The sequence below is a fragment of the Saccopteryx bilineata genome, chromosome 10, assembly GCF_036850765.1.
Source record: "Saccopteryx bilineata isolate mSacBil1 chromosome 10, mSacBil1_pri_phased_curated, whole genome shotgun sequence".
Taxonomy (NCBI): Eukaryota; Metazoa; Chordata; class Mammalia; order Chiroptera; family Emballonuridae; genus Saccopteryx; species Saccopteryx bilineata.
In genome coordinates this window covers 77,287,969-77,304,781 of record NC_089499.1, presented here as the reverse complement: position 1 = coordinate 77,304,781, position 16,813 = coordinate 77,287,969, and the positions used below count along the sequence as shown (strand labels likewise).

Sequence of the window (16,813 nt, the reverse complement as noted above, 5' to 3'; positions counted from 1 at the left end):
GAGAAAAGGGGGGGAGGAGCAGAGCAGGAAGCGTAGTTGCTTCTCGTATGTGTCTCAACTGGGCGAGCTGGAGGTTTTGAACCAGCGACCTAAGCGTTCCAGGTTGACACTTTATCTACTGCGCCACCACAGGTCAGGCACTATAGCTACATTTTAAAAAATAGCCATCGGAAAATACATATTTATTATACAATACATTTTTAAATAAAATATGTATTTCCGATGGCTTTAGTTGACCCCTGTGTTTTGGTCGTTCGACCCCCACCGGGGTCGCGACCCACAGGTTGAGAACCGCTGAACTAGAGGAAATTTCTCTGCATTGTGTTCTAAGGAGTGACTTTTCTCCATTACTCTCAATGGCAGCTTTTATAAGATAAGTTCTTCCTGCTTAAGTGTTACCTACACCTCCTTCACTGGGACCATTTTTTCCAGCTGAGCTGCTAGAAGAATTACAAGATCCTGAGCACAGTTAGTAGACTCCGTGCTCTGTGAAGAAATCATATTATTTCCTCAAAGGAGAGAAAGCTGGCCCAGAGAGGCAATGCTGTATGGGAACAGACTTTCTGGTTTTCTGTTTTGTTCTGCTACAAATGGCACGTTCTATCAACCGGGGCTTCTGGGAAAGACTTTGTCTTTCTTCATTGCAATTTAATTTTATCCTCTGTTGAACTCAGGTGCATTTTAAATACGAAGTTGAAGTGTTCAGGTAGTGTTATTCTGTGTCCTCTTTGATGCGGGCTGGCCTTGGTTTAGACTACCACTTACCTGGAAGTTATTTCCCAAGCTTGTGGATTTGAAGAAGACATTTGGCCAGTTATTCTTTTTGTACATCCCCCCACACACACACACACAAACATTGCTTACCAAAGGCTCTTTTCTCTGACAGCTTTAACACTGTCTAGAGAAAATGTTTTTCACTGGTATGTTGGCAAAGAAAGTGGGACATTTAGATGAATTAGTGGGTTGATTTCAGAAGGACTGTGACAGGGAACTGAAGCCCCTCTTACCATGTCAGGCACCCAAGCTCTCACGTGAGTGCGTGGTTCAGAACAGGGAACCCCTGTGAGGTATTGCTGAGGAGAGTGGATTGATTCTTGATCAATCTTCAGAGATGACAGTATGGTAGCAGTCCTTCGGTGCTCAAGGGCAGCACAGAGTAGAAATATCCTCTCCCCAGAAGAATGTGCTGGGGTGTGTATTTAGTTTGCACTTAGCTTGGTTGCTCTGAATTAGAAACAGTAGCTGTTCACACCAGAGCATGTTGCGATACACCTTGCCCAGGGACATCTTGCATTAAGGCTTTAAGTTTATTGCTGTAATGTATTGGTTTTCTATGTTTTTTTAAACATAAAAGCTGCTGAAAGGTCTTTGTCCCAGAATTATTGATATATGCTTGCATCATTTGGAGTTTGCTCATTGTGTTCCCACATTTTCCCGGTTGGAACTTGGAGTCTAAGCATATTTTTCCCCTCAAACTTTAGAAACTGTGATGATAGCAGCTCAGGTTTGTGAGGGGTAGTTTTAACAGCTGGTGTGCCAGCATAAGACAAATGGTGAGGCATGCACTCTTTACAGAAGCCAGAGCCCCCATCCCTGTGGGAGCTAGAGCTGGGCTCTCAGCTCTGCAAGGCAGAGTGTTGTGATTTGTTCAGTGTCTTGTCCCCTCCCCAGTCCTTGGTGTGTGATTCTCTATGGCTATGTAGCCCATTTCTACAGGATAAGCAACTAAAACAACATGCATTTACCATCTCACGGTTTCTGTGGTCCCTCTGCTTCATGGTTTCTCACAAGGCCGCAGTCAAGGTGTCAGCTGGGCTGCGGTCTCAGCTGAAAGTTTAGGTGAGGTAGGGGTCCACTTCCATGCTCACTCAGGTTGTTGGCAGAATTCAGTTGCTCAAGGACCTCCGTTTCCCTTCTGTTGCTTCGGTTTCCATGTGGGCTTCTCTAGCACAGCCATTGACGTCAGCAGTGTGTAGAAGCCGAGTAGGCAGAGATGGAGGCTAGACTCTCACATAACCTAATCGCAGAAGGATTTCCCTCTGCCTTTGCCATGTTCTGCTGGCTGAGAGTAAGCTACTCGATCATCCCACCCTCCAGGGGATGAGATTACACAGGGCTCGAGTTCCTGGAGCCAGGAATCTCTGGGAATATTGTTAGAGACAGCGCACTGTAGCATGCAGGAGGCACCCTGTTTGTATTGGGTATGTGAGTGAGTGTTAGCTGCATTCTTGTGACTTGAGCTAAGGACACCATACCATTTTCCCATCACCTCTTTATACAACTATAAGAAAAATCAACGTGGTTTTAATATGTTACAGATGGTAGCTCCATGATATTGACAAAGTCCTCCCTTAATCCTCATAATGCCATCTGGATGCTTGGTCACTGAACCTCAACTGTATCCCAAGTGATGACCTTACCTATTGCTAAGAAAAAAATGTTTAAAGGGAAGGATCAGTCTGGTGACCTCTTTGATCCTATATGCCTCATCTCATATTTTTTTGGTGCCTACATTGTGGAAATTTAAATTGGCCCCCACACAGGGCTCTTTGAATTCTGAGTCTTTTGTAAATGGAGTGCCCTGCACAGCTTTTTGCTTCGGGGGAATGAAAAGGCAAGGGTGAAAGCTCATGTCTAATGTGTTTGCTACGTGTGGGGATGGCAGACTCTCCGTTCTCCCCTAAGCCTTTGATACCATTGGGGCTTTTTAGTGCATGGCCGGATTATTAACAAGAGAAAGTCAAAGTTGTCTAGCAATGCCACACCGAACCAAGAGAAACTCGCAGGCGAGTCACTGAACCTGAAATAAGCTTCTTTTGCCCCAGGTTTCCCCCAATCGCATGCTTTTTTAGATTTTTTATTCAAAGGTCATGACCGTGTCTGTGTGAAATGGTTTGCACTGGAGCTTAAGACTCTAGGCTGTAGTTTACTACGCTGGAATGTGTTTTTTGCTTCTTTTTGGTAAAAGAGCAACCTTTACTTTGAGTAGACTGGCAGGGGTGGGACAGGTAGGGTCTGAGACTCTGTCTTTAAATTTTTTCTGGTTTTTAGAAAGAGAAGAAGGGGGAGGGTGAAAGAGAGAGAGAGAGAGACATTGATTTGCTGTTCCACTTTTTTATGCATTCATTGGTTAATTCTTATAGGCATCCTGATCGGGGATTGAAGCCACAGCCCAGGCGTGTCAGGACCACGCTCTAACCAGCTGTGCTCTGGCTAGGAGCCTCGGGCTGTGTCCAGAACTGCTGTAACAAGGCTTCCCCCACTCCCTTCTTGGCTCTGAAGCACAATGCCTGAAAAAGACAAAGGCAGACAAAAGTCACCATGTGGCCCCTATGAAAGGTCCATTTGCCAGGGCCTCAGCCTGCCCTCTTCCTCTCTTCTGCTTCGGCTGTGAAACTGAGTGCTGAGGCCAAGGCCAGAGGAAATGGCATCGCATACCAGCCCAAGCAAGCCTGCTGCTGGCAAGAGGAGCTTGCTGTCGCCCGGCTGCATTGGGTTCTTTAGAGGCTCCTCCGAGCCAAGTCTGAGAATGAAGTGATGAACACTCTGGTGGGCTGGAGATGTGGCAGCAGAGGGATAGAGAGTGGTCAGTTTAAGTTGACTGACAAGCATTTAATTCATTTCCTCTGTGGCTTTCTCTGAGCATGAGTCGCAGTTCTCTGGAGAGGAGCAACTTGTGAATTGACTGGTTTCCGCTAATAGTTTGAATTAACAGTAAGTACACGTCAGTGCTCAAGATCCATTCCAAGTGGGGAGGGTGAATCCTGTTAGCATTTATAATTGTGTTGCCTTTTCATATTAGCCCCGTCCCCTAGCTGAGAGGTTTGGAGTTTTCTGGTCTGTGGATGAAAACCAGCCCAGGAGAGTGTGCTGTCAGGTGCCGGAAAATGGGTGTTGATGGGGCCCGACCCTGTTTCTGCACCAGGGCTCTGCCTTCTGTGCGCTGCCTCTGTCGTGCTGTGTGTGTCTATGGTGTCTATGAGATCAGGCTGGAAGTGTGGGGCTGGAAGTGACACATAATTATTGACAAGTTTTTAATTTATTAATAAAGAATCTGGTCTGTGCTCTGTCCCAGTAAGGCCTAACTGAAATGGAGTGGTGTGAAAATAGCCAAGTTTTAAATGGTTTGTGCCAGGAAGTTCTTGATAGCAGCTGGAACCAGAATCTTGTGAATGGCAGCCAAGATGTTGGAGTCAGAATGGAAGAGGCTGCAGCAGCCTCGCCCCGTGGCTGTTTAGGTCAGAGCCATAGCCGGAGAGGGGAATCAATCCGAAATCACATCTGATGAGAAATGCCGGCCCTTGTCCTGGTCAGACACTATAGCTTCTGAGTACACATTACCTGCTGACTGTCAGTGAGGGCAGATACTCATCTCTGCGATTCAGGAAGGCCGGGCGGAGTTTCTAGCCCTGCCATTTGTCACTTTCTTCTGCAGCCATGCTCAATGGTGTAACCATTCACCCTCAACAGGTATAAATCCTTTCCTACAAGAGAACGTTGGCTGGATGTGAGGTTTATAGGACTATCGGAGCAGCTGGTGCTGTCTGATTCAAGGCAGGCAGGTTGTCTTGTACATCCTACTTAGCAGATAGCTAGGACTTGATAGATTGAAGATGGTCAGGATCCCTGTCGAGGGCCAAACGGCATGGTGGGCAGGAAGAGTAAGTGCAGTAGGGATCTGAGTGAAGCCCTGTGTGGTCTGGCTGGGCCTTTCTGGCTCCATTTCATTTTGCTTTGAGCGTGAATAAACACAGACCCTCCTGTAGAGCCTGGATTACAGAGATATCTCTAGAATTTATTGATAACTTGGTTATTAATTTGCTAGTTGGTTGAATCTTTATGGTGAGCTGTTATTTGGAAAGAAAATTGTATGAAGCTTAGATCAGCATTTACATAAATTGGGCCTTCTGCCCAAACCCTACGTGTCATGGTTTCCTGTATTGCTAGTGTCCGTGTATTTTGGTTGTGTCGAAAGACACTTCAGAGTTTTAACGCAGAGCCCTGTGTTACATGTGTCCACCGTCCTTTTGGAAGATGACTGATGCCAGAGGCTGCTCTGGAGCAGAGAGCCGAAGCTGAGTGCTGCAGGGCAAGTACCGGCTCTGCAGGGGGGTGTCCAGGTCTCCTGTCCACCGCGAGCTCCTTTGTGCTGCAGGGCGAGTACCGGCTCTGCAGGGGGGTGTCCAGGTCTCCTGTCCACTGCGAGCTCCTTTGTGCTGCAGGGCGAGTACCGGCTCTGCAGGGGGGTGTCCAGGTCTCCTGTCCACTGCGAGCTCCTTTGTGCTGCAGGGCGAGTACCGGCTCTGCAGGGGGGGTGTCCAGGTCTCCTGTCCACCACGAGCTCCTTTGTGCTGCAGGGGGGTGTCCAGGTCTCCTGTCCACCACGAGCTCCTTTGTGCTGCAGGGGGGTGTCCAGGTCTCCTGTCCACCACGAGCTCCTTTGTGCTGCAGGGGGGTGTCCAGGTCTCCTGTCCACCACGAGCTCCTTTGTGCTGCAGGGAGGTGTCCAGGTCTCCTGTCCACCACGAGCTCCTTTGTGCTGCAGGGGGGTGTCCAGGTCTCCTGTCCACCACGAGCTCCTTTGTGCTGCAGGGCGAGTACCGGCTCTGCAGGGGGGTGTCCAGGTCTCCTGTCCACTGCGAGCTCCTTTGTGCTGCAGGGCGAGTACCGGCTCTGCAGGGGGGGTGTCCAGGTCTCCTGTCCACCACGAGCTCCTTTGTGCTGCAGGGGGGTGTCCAGGTCTCCTGTCCACCACGAGCTCCTTTGTGCTGCAGGGAGGTGTCCAGGTCTCCTGTCCACCACGAGCTCCTTTGTGCTGCAGGGGGGTGTCCAGGTCTCCTGTCCACCACGAGCTCCTTTGTGCTGCAGGGCGAGTACCGGCTCTGCAGGGGGGTGTCCAGGTCTCCTGTCCACTGCGAGCTCCTTTGTGCTGCAGGGCGAGTACCGGCTCTGCAGGGGGGTGTCCAGGTCTCCTGTCCACTGCGAGCTCCTTTGTGCTGCAGGGGGGTGTCCAGGTCTCCTGTCCACCACGAGCTCCTTTGTGCTGCAGGGGGGTGTCCAGGTCTCCTGTCCACCACGAGCTCCTTTGTGCTGCAGGGGGGTGTCCAGGTCTCCTGTCCACCACGAGCTCCTTTGTGCTGCAGGGAGGTGTCTAGGTCTCCTGTCCACCACGAGCTCCTTTGTGCTGCAGGGGGGTGTCCAGGTCTCCTGTCCACCACGAGCTCCTTTGTGCTGCAGGGCGAGTACCGGCTCTGCAGGGGGGTGTCCAGGTCTCCTGTCCACTGCGAGCTCCTTTGTGCTGCAGGGCGAGTACCGGCTCTGCAGGGGGGGTGTCCAGGTCTCCTGTCCACCACGAGCTCCTTTGTGCTGCAGGGGGGTGTCCAGGTCTCCTGTCCACCGCGAGCTCCTTTGTGCTGCAGGGGGGTGTCCAGGTCTCCTGTCCACCGCGAGCTCCTTTGTGCTGCAGGGCGAGTACCGGCTCTGCAGGGGGGTGTCCAGGTCTCCTGTCCACCACGAGCTCCTTTGTGCTGTTGTTGCCTTCGCAGTATTGCTGCATAACTCCTTTGATCTTAAAGTGAAAGGAAGCAAATTTCAAGAGCCAGGAACACTCCTCCTGAGGTTTCATAAGGAATAGCATATTATGAAATTGAGCGGATGTCAAATAAAACATAAATTTGGATTTTCTTCTTTGTTGTTGTTTTTGAAATTTGAACTCAAGTAGTTATTACTTTTAGAGCTAAGTACATTGAGAGAAGTTCAGGGATAAAATTGCTGTTTTTTTTATAATAATTTAAATTTGAGCATTTGGTTCAAGTTGTTTCACAGTCAGGTCCACCCCCAGGCAATGTTGCATTTGTATGCAACATTATACAACAAGCTTTCCATATTTAATCTCATGGCAGCATTATGAGATTATACCCTCTTTTTACAGATGAGAATCCTCAAGCTCTAAGGGTTCATCTCTGACACAGAATTTTTTTTCTATCCCTTCATCTCCTCTGCTCTGGACAGAGACCAGAATTTGTAAACATGAGTTTATTTTTTATTTTAAGCATATTTTAAAGCTGCCAGAATTGCTTAGCTTATATCCATGAACTGATTGAAACACAGAGTGGAAGGGATTATTTCATTTTGGGTCGTGCCCTACTGGAACAAGCCCACTTATTAGCATACTATTTGGATTCCCACCATGAGTTTTGGAACCAAGACATGAACTAGAGAATGAGCTTAGTATTATTACTAAATTACTCTGGCCAGCCAATAATCTTCATTTTATTCTCTCTCTCTCTCTCATCACTCGTTTTCTCAACCCCAGCCATATGAACCAGCAATGGAGGGTGTTGAGGTGAATGGCCATTGCAGAAGGGTTTCCATTTATGTGCTTGCTTTGAATCTGAGGTCAGGCCCCTGGAGCTTGAATGAGACCAGATCTGAGTAATCCATCACAAAACAATGTAGTTGAAAGTGCCCAGAAATTGAATTTAGGTTAGGTTGTCTGCTTATTTCTCTCTTGCATGGGCTGTGGATGTTATCAGTGAGTGTAGTCATGGAGGATTAGAAACACTATGTTTGAGCTTCTACATTATCAGATAAAACCAAATGCATTTAAGAGTCCCTATAAATACAAAATGTTCCCACAGTAGAGGAGGGGTGGCTCAGTTTTGGAGAAGCATATGAGTCGATCAGGTTGACAGCAAATGCTGTGTCCTATGACATAGAACCCCACTGAGACACCTGAAGACATACCACAAGCAAAGTGCATTGGTTTAGAAAAGTACTGATATCTTAGCCTGCCCCCAATCTTCCATCTCCACACACTCATAGAAACTAACAGTTAAATTTTGTTCTGTAACAAATGATCACAATTAGTTAAAACAAGTTATTTCATTACTTTATGATTCTGTAGATTGGCTGTCTGGGTCTTCCTGTCCGGGTCAGCTTACATGATCTCTTCACAATGCAGGTTCTTCTGAAGCTGGTGGTGTTGAGTGGACTCACTCTCCTCTCTGATCGTTGGCAAGCTGGTGGGTCCGAACAGCGTGAACAACCTCAGCTGAGACTGCCTTTGTCTTCTCTGTGTGGTCTCTCATTCTCCCTTAGGTTAGCCTAGAATTGTTCACCTGGAGGTCCCAGAATTCAAAGAGTAACAAGAGAATATAAACCCCTGCACTGACGTTCTGTATAAACCTCTTTGTGTAAAATATTTGCTAATGTCACATTAGTCCAAACAAGTCACACAGTCAAACCCTGTTTCAAAGAGTGGAGAATTTGATAAATTGTTTTGTTTTGTTTTTTGTATTTTTCTGAAATGAGAAGGGGGGTTGGGGACAGACAGACAAATTCCCACATGCGCCCGACTATGATCCACCCAGCACGCCCACCAGGGGGCGATGCTCAGCCCCTCTGGGGCATTGCTCTGCTGCAATCGGAACCATTTTAGCGCCTGAAATGGAGGCCATGGAGCCATCCTCAGCACCCGGGCCAGCTTTGCTCCAGTGGAGCCTTTGCTGTGGGAAGGGAAGAGAGAGACAGAGAGGAAGGAGAGGAGGAAGGGTGAAGAAGCAGATGGGTGCTTCTCCTGTGTGCCCTGGAGGGGAATCGAACCGAGGACTTCCATACACCGAGCTGACACTCTACCACTGAGCCAACTGGCCAGGGAGATAAACGCTCTTGATGGGAGGAATGGCAAAGTAAATTGCAAAGGTACATGCAGTGACACGGAAAGCAGGACTTTGTGTCCATTTTGTCATTTCCCATAAGTATTAGAGTAAGTACAAGTATATAGTTGAGCTGGTTTAACATCTCCTCCAGACTCAATCTGGAGATGGGCAGTCATTTTTTGTGTATGTAATTTCAGTTTGATATGGGGTAGTTTTCTCGACTCTTTATTTTATTCTGCCACTTTTGAAGTTTGGCTGCATTTACTGGTAGACTCTCTTGTGCTCTCTCGTGTTCTGGAGTTGCAATTCCATGTTTTGACCATGGTTTAAAAGTTTTGTTCAGTTATTTGCTATGATGCAAAAATTTTTTTCCATTTTGGCATATTCTGTGGATGTTTGTCATTGAAGAATATTTCGTGCTTCAACATATTTGTTAAACCTCTGGCTTGAGCTTCCTGTTAAACAATTTGGAAGTACACTCATGCCAGCTCCTAGTATTACACCTTTATGATCTGCTATGCTGGGTTCCTGGTCTTCTCCCCTCCTCCCATACTTATAGTATTTACGTTTAGGACCAAATCCCATGTCATTTTATTAGTCTATAAACAACACCATACATAATGACACCTGTGTTTGGATTTCATTATCTCTTGAAGTTCCAGACATTAATATGTAATCACTGTTAGCTCACAGAGCATCTAACCCAGGTTCTCCACCCCAGCTTCTGCACACCATTATCTTGAACCAGATAATCCTTTGCTGAGGGCAGCAGAGGCTGTTCTCAGTGCTGTGCGATGTTTAGCAGCAGCCCTGCCTCTACCCTTTTGTACTAGTAGTCCTGTCTCCTCCGCCCCTGTTTGTGACAACCAAAAATGTCTGTGGACATAGCAAATATTCCCCGAGAAGATGGAGGGTGGGAGATAGGTAAAATTGCCTACAGTCAAGAACTGCTGCTCTAACCTGGAGATGCAGAAGCTGAAGAGAGAAAGAAATATGTGATGTTCAGGTTATTACCAAAGAGCAAACAGGCAACAGCCACCAAACAGGAGACTATACGTGGGGAAGGAGAGTGAAAATTCAGTTCAACCTAAGATGGCCCTGGATTCCTCTGGATAACTAGGAAACATCAAGTTGTGCTTTGGCTACAAATTGAAAGGTTTATTGATATCTCAGCTTCACTATGTTAAAAGGGGATTATAAATAAATATCATCCCTGGAAAAAAAAATTAGGAGCTATGCTGACCACAGATGATAGTGTTTGAGAAATTCTTTATTTGGGAAAAGTTAAACTTAGCAAAAGTAGAGTAAGTTGTATCATGATCCATCTAATACTCATCACCCTAGGTTATAAATGACTGATGAATGGCCAGTCTTGTTACATCTATATCCTGTTTACTTCCCCTGCTATACATTCCTGCATTATTTTTAAGCAAATTCCAGTCATCATTTTATTTCACTTGTAAATATTTTAATATATGTGTCAAAGAAAGTACCTAAAAAACAAAATTATAATATGCTGGTGGAATTTAATTTTCTAGAAAGGGCAAAAATGAGAATTTATGCTGAGTAGTATCAGAAAGTTAAGGGGGAAATGAGTGAGTAAAGATCAAGATCAAAGAGGCTTGACTTTACAGAGGGATTAAAAACCCCAGAAGGAAATGAAGGTGGAAGACACTGTCTCTTCAAGCTCTTCTCTCCTCTCTTCTCATCTCTCCTGCTTTGAATGACTCTTAGAGATGCCCCTGTAGCATGTGATAAGACACAAGAGACCAGGTCCTTAGAAGGAGTGTAGGCTACCAGGGAGCAGATCATTTTTTAGAAAGAAGAGAAATAAACACAATCACAGTATACTATTGGAATATTCAGTCAATGATGGATTGCTCTCTGATGACTTACAATGACTTTTTAATCTATCAGTGTGTCACTACTCTGAATAAAACAGAGCAAGTAGAGGAAGGCTTGCCATTGTTTTATAAAATTTTGCTGGGACTGTGGTATTTCTCTCCTGTTCTGATATATTCTGAGAAGTTTCTTTCTTTTGATTTAGACTTCCTCACTTGATTTTATTATGTCATAAATCTATGTTTGATGAGAGCCATGGTATATGTGAGACCTAAGCAGCTTGCTAGATAACATCTATTTTCCCTCCTTCTCTTTAGAAGATTAAACTGAGACTGTTGTGTCTGATGCCAGAATAGATTTAACCAATCATGTTTCCTTTACATATAGGTCAGTCCAAGGGACAATTCTGCACTGGATCCTATTATCCATGGGTTGAAGGGCGTCGTACATCATGGTAAGTAAGCCATGTACACTTCCTTTTGCTGGGAGGTGAAGTGCTAAGATCTCTACCGAAAAAAATGGGGTTACCTCGCAGAGGACAGAGGGTGACACTCATTCCTCATCCACTGCTATTGAAGGGCATTAGAGCCATTATTTGGTGGGTAAAGATCACACCCATTTATTACCTACAAATGGATCTGGGTTAACAGTAAGCAATTTCTTTCTTCTCAGGCACCACTTCGAATGACTGTGTCATAAATCAAAGTGCCCTAAGATGTACCATTCATATGCATTGGAACTGCCTCTTGTCTCTTATTTCTTCAAAAATATTCTTCTTTCAAGTATCTTTTTTAATTTATAAATTTCTTGATTTACCTCTCGGATTGAGGGGAAATTTTTAAGTAGCCATGACAAGTCATTAAACTTTGCCACACGCAAACAAGCATCAACTCCTCAAACAAAAAGAGCTCAGCTGCTGTTCTAGGTGGTAGACATCTCATCCTCAGGCATTAGAACTGGGAGAGAGAGTAAGATAAATGGGTTCTGTCTTTCCCAACTGGTTTTTATTGGAGAAATTTTTCTGCCACTTTATTATTGGTAATACATCATTACTGTGACATCAAGATCCTCTCATTTCAAAAATACTCTTGTCAGAAGGAAGAGTGGAGTCTAGGTGTAATGTAATGATTTGCAAAGGTTTAATAATCTAATTAGAATTTCAAAGACATTGACAGAAACAGCATTAGTAATTATAATAAATCTCCCCTTCATCTCCACAGCTGTGACAAAGTGTCTTCACACTTTACTGGAGGATTTTCTTTAGACATTAGCCAACTCTGCGGAACTTAACAACCCCTACCCCCTTTTTATAGAGAAATTAAAACCAATTGTCAGTGTTCAGTTGAAGCAAGTGAAAGTTTAGATTAATTATTCTGCTTCTATATTATATAGCAGGTGACAATAATGAACTCAGTCACCATAGAAAAAGAGGGTGACTGAAAACACCCCATAGAGGTATTTTATAGTAGGAAGTTTCCATTGCTTCTCAATTTCAGTTTGTGTCTTTAAAGCAAACCTCACAGAGCTGGGAAGTAGGTCATGTGACAGGTCCCCTGGGCAGTGGTCGGCAAACTCATTAGTCAACAGAGCCAAATATCAACAGTACAACGATTGAAATTTCTTTTGAGAGCCACATTTTTAAACTTAAACTATATAGGTAGGTACATTCCCTATCAAGGAAGCGCCCACACGTGGTATTTTGTGGAAGAGCCACACTCAAGGGGCAAAGAGCCACATGGGCTTCTGTCCGCACGTTTGTGTTTTGATGTTGGTAGTAAGCGGGGAGCCTGGGGGTGGGGAATTTGTACTGTCCTCTGGGCAGCTTCAGAAGTGCAGAGAAAGCTGGTGTTGTAAGCACCGTATTGTGTATTCTGAGCTCCTTTCCCCAAAGACCCCTTGAACACTCAAGGGATCAGACTCCTTCTTAAAATTCTGGTCCATAGTGTAGATTATGAGTTTTGGAGTTTGAAATGTAGTAAATGATGGATAGATCTTCCTTCCCCCAGACTAGTCTTCATGTTTTTAAAACAAACACACAGTAAAGAGTTCTAGAAACTTCAAAACAAGTACCTGTTCTTCAGCCAGAGAGGAAGCACTCCACTAGCTATGGCATTTGAGTAGATCTGGGTGTTCTTATTTCCACAATAATATCTGGGAGAGATTCTATATATTAGAGATAAGCAGTAGGCTCCCTTTACCTCTCAGATCTCTCTCAGTAAAGTCACTGCATAGTCATCATTCAGTTCATGAGCTGAATTATGTACAGTTATAATTGTGGTAACTTTCCTCCTTATCCACCACTACCTGTAAGAGGCTGTAATAAGGAGGGAGACTTGACTTGGCATCTGGGAAGGTGGCAGATGCCTGGGCTGCACTTTCTACCATATTTTCGCATCGAGAACTCCGAGGAGACCTGAAAAAAATAATTCACCTGCAAAGACAATTCACTAACTTTTCCAGCACAGAAGTGTTGCCTGTCTACTCTGTGAGATCGCGGGTCAGCATGTTGATTAGGGCTGACAGGGGCCAGCCCTAGGGGACCTGGAGGGGTGGAGTGCCGCCTCCCTCTTGCTCCAGCCTACCCAGGTGTCACCCATTCCAGCTTCTGCAGTCACTGTTTCTTTTTCCTTTGTCAGGAAGTTTCCTGAGACCCTTATCTCACAGCAAGGTGTTGCTCTTAACTATAGTATTTCAGTTCTCAGTTCCTGTCTTGCCTCCTCAGGAAGTTTTTTCTGAATCCTCTTATGAAATCACCTTCCGTCTCCCCACTGCCTGTCACATCACCCTAAGTTTCTTTCTTCAAAGCATTTAAAAGTATCTGAAACTACCTTGTATGCTTATTTACTCATCTGTTACCTAGTAAAGTGTAAGCTTCATGAGGACAAGAATCATGTGTTGTGTGATGCAAATAGTAGATGTTCGATAAATACTAATCAAGTGAGTGAATCAAGTAAGCCTACAGATAAGTGAAAATATCAAAATGTAACACAGGAAAGGGCACTCAGTTCTGCTTCGATTGGGAGAGAGGAGCAGGAGAACGCCTTGAAAGCATGGTGCTGCCCTCAGTTCTTGGGCTGTTGTGGACTTCCACTTTGATGTCCTCATCACTTTTGTGGACTTCCACTTTGATATCCTCATCACTTTTGTGGACTTCCACTTTGATATCCTCATCACTTTGTCATCCTTGCAAAGGAGAATGAACATTTGAAATAGCTAAAACAAAAGTTTTTGTTGGAACTAGAAGCATTTTTAGTTGAAGGTCCTGGGAGGGATTTGAATGATCTGTTAATTTGGTAGGACATAAATTGTGCCCTTCACAGAATCTCCGGCTTGGGAATGATGGTAAAGATGCATAAGGAAAAAGATATCAATATAGATTTTTGTTGTAGTTCAGAATTGGCTTCTATTTCTTCAGCTCAGGAAGTTATATCTTAGAATATTAATTTCTCAGTAAGTGAATGTTTATTAAGAAGAAGCATCTTATATGTTTCTTTAGCTGAAATGGGAATGAGTAATCTGGTCACACCAGCCCCTAGGGTTCTCTGGGAAGTAGACACCATGATGGAATTTTAAGTGGAGGAGACATTTTTGTCAGGGAAAGCCTTTCTGCAAAGGATGAGGAAGAGAAGCAGAAACAGATCGGGCAAGTGTGGGGACCACTGCGCAGCTCCAACACCTCTGAGAGGGGACAGAGCCCGGATGATGGGGCAAGTGTGGGGACCACTGTGCAGCTCCAACACCTCTGAGAGGGGACAGAGCCCGGATGATGGGGCAAGTGTGGGGACCACTGTGCAGCTCCAGCACCTCTGAGAGGGGACAGAGCCCGGATGATGGGGCAAGTGTGGGGACCACTGTGCAGCTCCAGCACCTCTGAGAGGGGACAGAGCCCGGATGATGGGGCAAGTGTGGGGACCACTGCGCAGCTCCAACACCTCTGAGAGGGGACAGAGCCCGGATGATGGGGCAAGTGTGGGGACCACTGTGCAGCTCCAGCACCTCTGAGAGGGGACAGAGCCCGGATGATGGGGCAAGTGTGGGGACCACTGTGCAGCTCCAACACCTCTGAGAGGGGACAGAGCCCGGATGATGGGGCAAGTGTGGGGACCACTGTGCAGCTCCAACACCTCTGAGAGGGGACAGAGCCCGGATGATGGGGCAAGTGTGGGGACCACTGTGCAGCTCCAACACCTCTGAGAGGGGACAGAGCCCGGATGATGGGGCAAGTGTGGGGACCACTGTGCAGCTCCAACACCTCTGAGAGGGGACAGAGCCCGGATGATGGCTGAAGGCAGCTCTAAGAAAGTCTTGGCCTGGCCTTTGGAGAACCACAGACTGCCCATGAAAGCCGTGTTCTAATGGGCAGAAGTGGGCCAGCCCTGGTCCCCCCAGCATGTTTTGTCATTGGCTGGAATACCTAGTGAGCATGGCATCCATGTGGACACAAAAGTGGGTCCCAAGGGTGTGACAGCTGCACGCTGTCAGCTAACGAGGCTCCTCAAGGCAGTTTGTCTCTGGAAGGAAGGTCATAGGGGTGCCTTTCCACAGCTGGCACAGAGGTCCACATCTTTTCAAAGACATTTTCCTGATCACATTTTGATCCTCTCGCTTCTGAAATGTGCAGAAGTTCAGACAGTGATGCTGGTCCCTTTTGTACATGGTTATTGAGTACTCTAAGTATACCCTGAAGCTGGGCACCGAGGGCATGGCACATGTGGAGCAGTCTCCAGAGCTCGTAGGCTCTTGGGAGAGAGAGATGGTTACTCATGTAATTACATTAAAGAATGGGGAGCCGCACATTGAACTCAGACTTGGAGGGTTAGAGAGGCGTCTCAGACAAAGGGACCTCTAAGCCTAAGAGTGCGTGGAGACTGTAAGGCAGAGAAGGGAGCGCAGGGTTTCCGCATGCCCAGTAGAAGTGCAGGGGTCCAGGGGTGAGAGATGTGATGAGTGAGGCTCTGGGCTCAGAGACATGGGTCTCCAGTGCTGGGAGAAATAGCTAGAAACCTTTTGCCAAAATAGAGCACTGTTTCTTTTTTTCTTTCTTTCTTTTTTGTATTTTTCTGAAGCTGGAAACGGGGAGAGACAGTCTGACAGACTCCTGCATGCGCCTGACCAGGATCCACCCGGCACACCCACCAGGGGGCGATGCTCTGCCCTTCCGGGGCGTCGCTCTGTCGCGACCAGAGCCACTCTAGCGCCTGGGGCAGAAGCCAAGGAGCCATCCCCAGCACCCGGGCCATCTTTGCTCCAATGGAGCCTTGGCTGCGGGAGGGGAAGAGAGAGACAGAGAGGAAGGAGGAGGGGGTGGAGAAGCAAATGGGCGCTTCTCCTATGTGCCCTGGCTGGGAATCGAACCAAGGTCCCCCACACACCAGGCCGACGCTCTACCGCTGAGCCAACCGGCCAGGGCTAGAGCACTGTTTCTTATGTGTTTATTTTTCTGTGTAAATAATGATTTTTTTTCAAACTTGAGAACCATGGAGAAATATAAATAGAATGGAGAGAGGCCATTTGCCATGGATTCTGGTTCTGTCTACTTGTTGAGCAATAGAAGGAAGAACTTAGACATATCTAATTAGGTATTTCATCCACTAGAGAGGAAAGATTTAGGGAGAAATCGTGAATCCTGTGCACAGCATCCACTAAGTCATTCTGAGTGCTTTTTATGTACAAGAACCAGCCCTTACGAGTAGCCACACCTCATAAAGTTATTGGTTCTGAATTTAATCTAGTTCTGATATTTTTTATGCTGAATTTAGAAGAGGTTTATTTTGAAACATTGAATAGTGTACTGAAAAAGAATATGTTGATAAATCTTATTTTTTTTTTTTAGTTCTAATTTTTTTAAATTCATTTTACTTGGTGTCTACCACCCACATCTACAAACTTATACATGAACTAGTATAGAAATCTAGCCTTCCTTTTTAAGTACTTTTACCCAACTGACCAATGTTAAGAAATATATATTATATCTTATATCAATTAAAAAGAGTATTTACTGTTTTCTTTCAAACTTTTGGATTACTTACTTTTATTCTCTTTCATAGTTCTCTAACAATAGAAAATTGAGCCGGCTGTTTGTGTTCCTATCCTAGGATACTGTCCAAAGGCATTGAAACACTAGCCACTTCCTCACGTCAGCTGTCTAGGAAACACCAGTCTTTATTTTTGAAAGGCACTTGCTAGTAGTAATTGGTTGTTGAGCTTTAATGCGTCCCTCCTTTCCTGTCCCCCTGCTTGCCATCACTTCTGTCTTCCCACATGTGCCACTTAGGTGAGTGAGGTTTCTCTCTCCTTCAAAGAAAACATGA

General features: G+C 45.8%; 1 protein-coding gene across 3 annotated transcripts in view; it reads left to right on the top strand.

The window, feature by feature from the left end:
• PTPRG (protein tyrosine phosphatase receptor type G) overlaps nt 1-16,813 on the top strand; it is a 926,569-nt gene that overhangs the window by 734,817 nt on the left and 174,939 nt on the right. For all 3 annotated transcript variants that reach the window (XM_066245729.1, XM_066245728.1, XM_066245730.1), the window contains exon 6: nt 10,890-10,956. In XM_066245729.1, the coding sequence (XP_066101826.1) occupies nt 10,890-10,956 (67 nt within the window). The remainder of the gene's footprint in view (nt 1-10,889; nt 10,957-16,813) is intronic.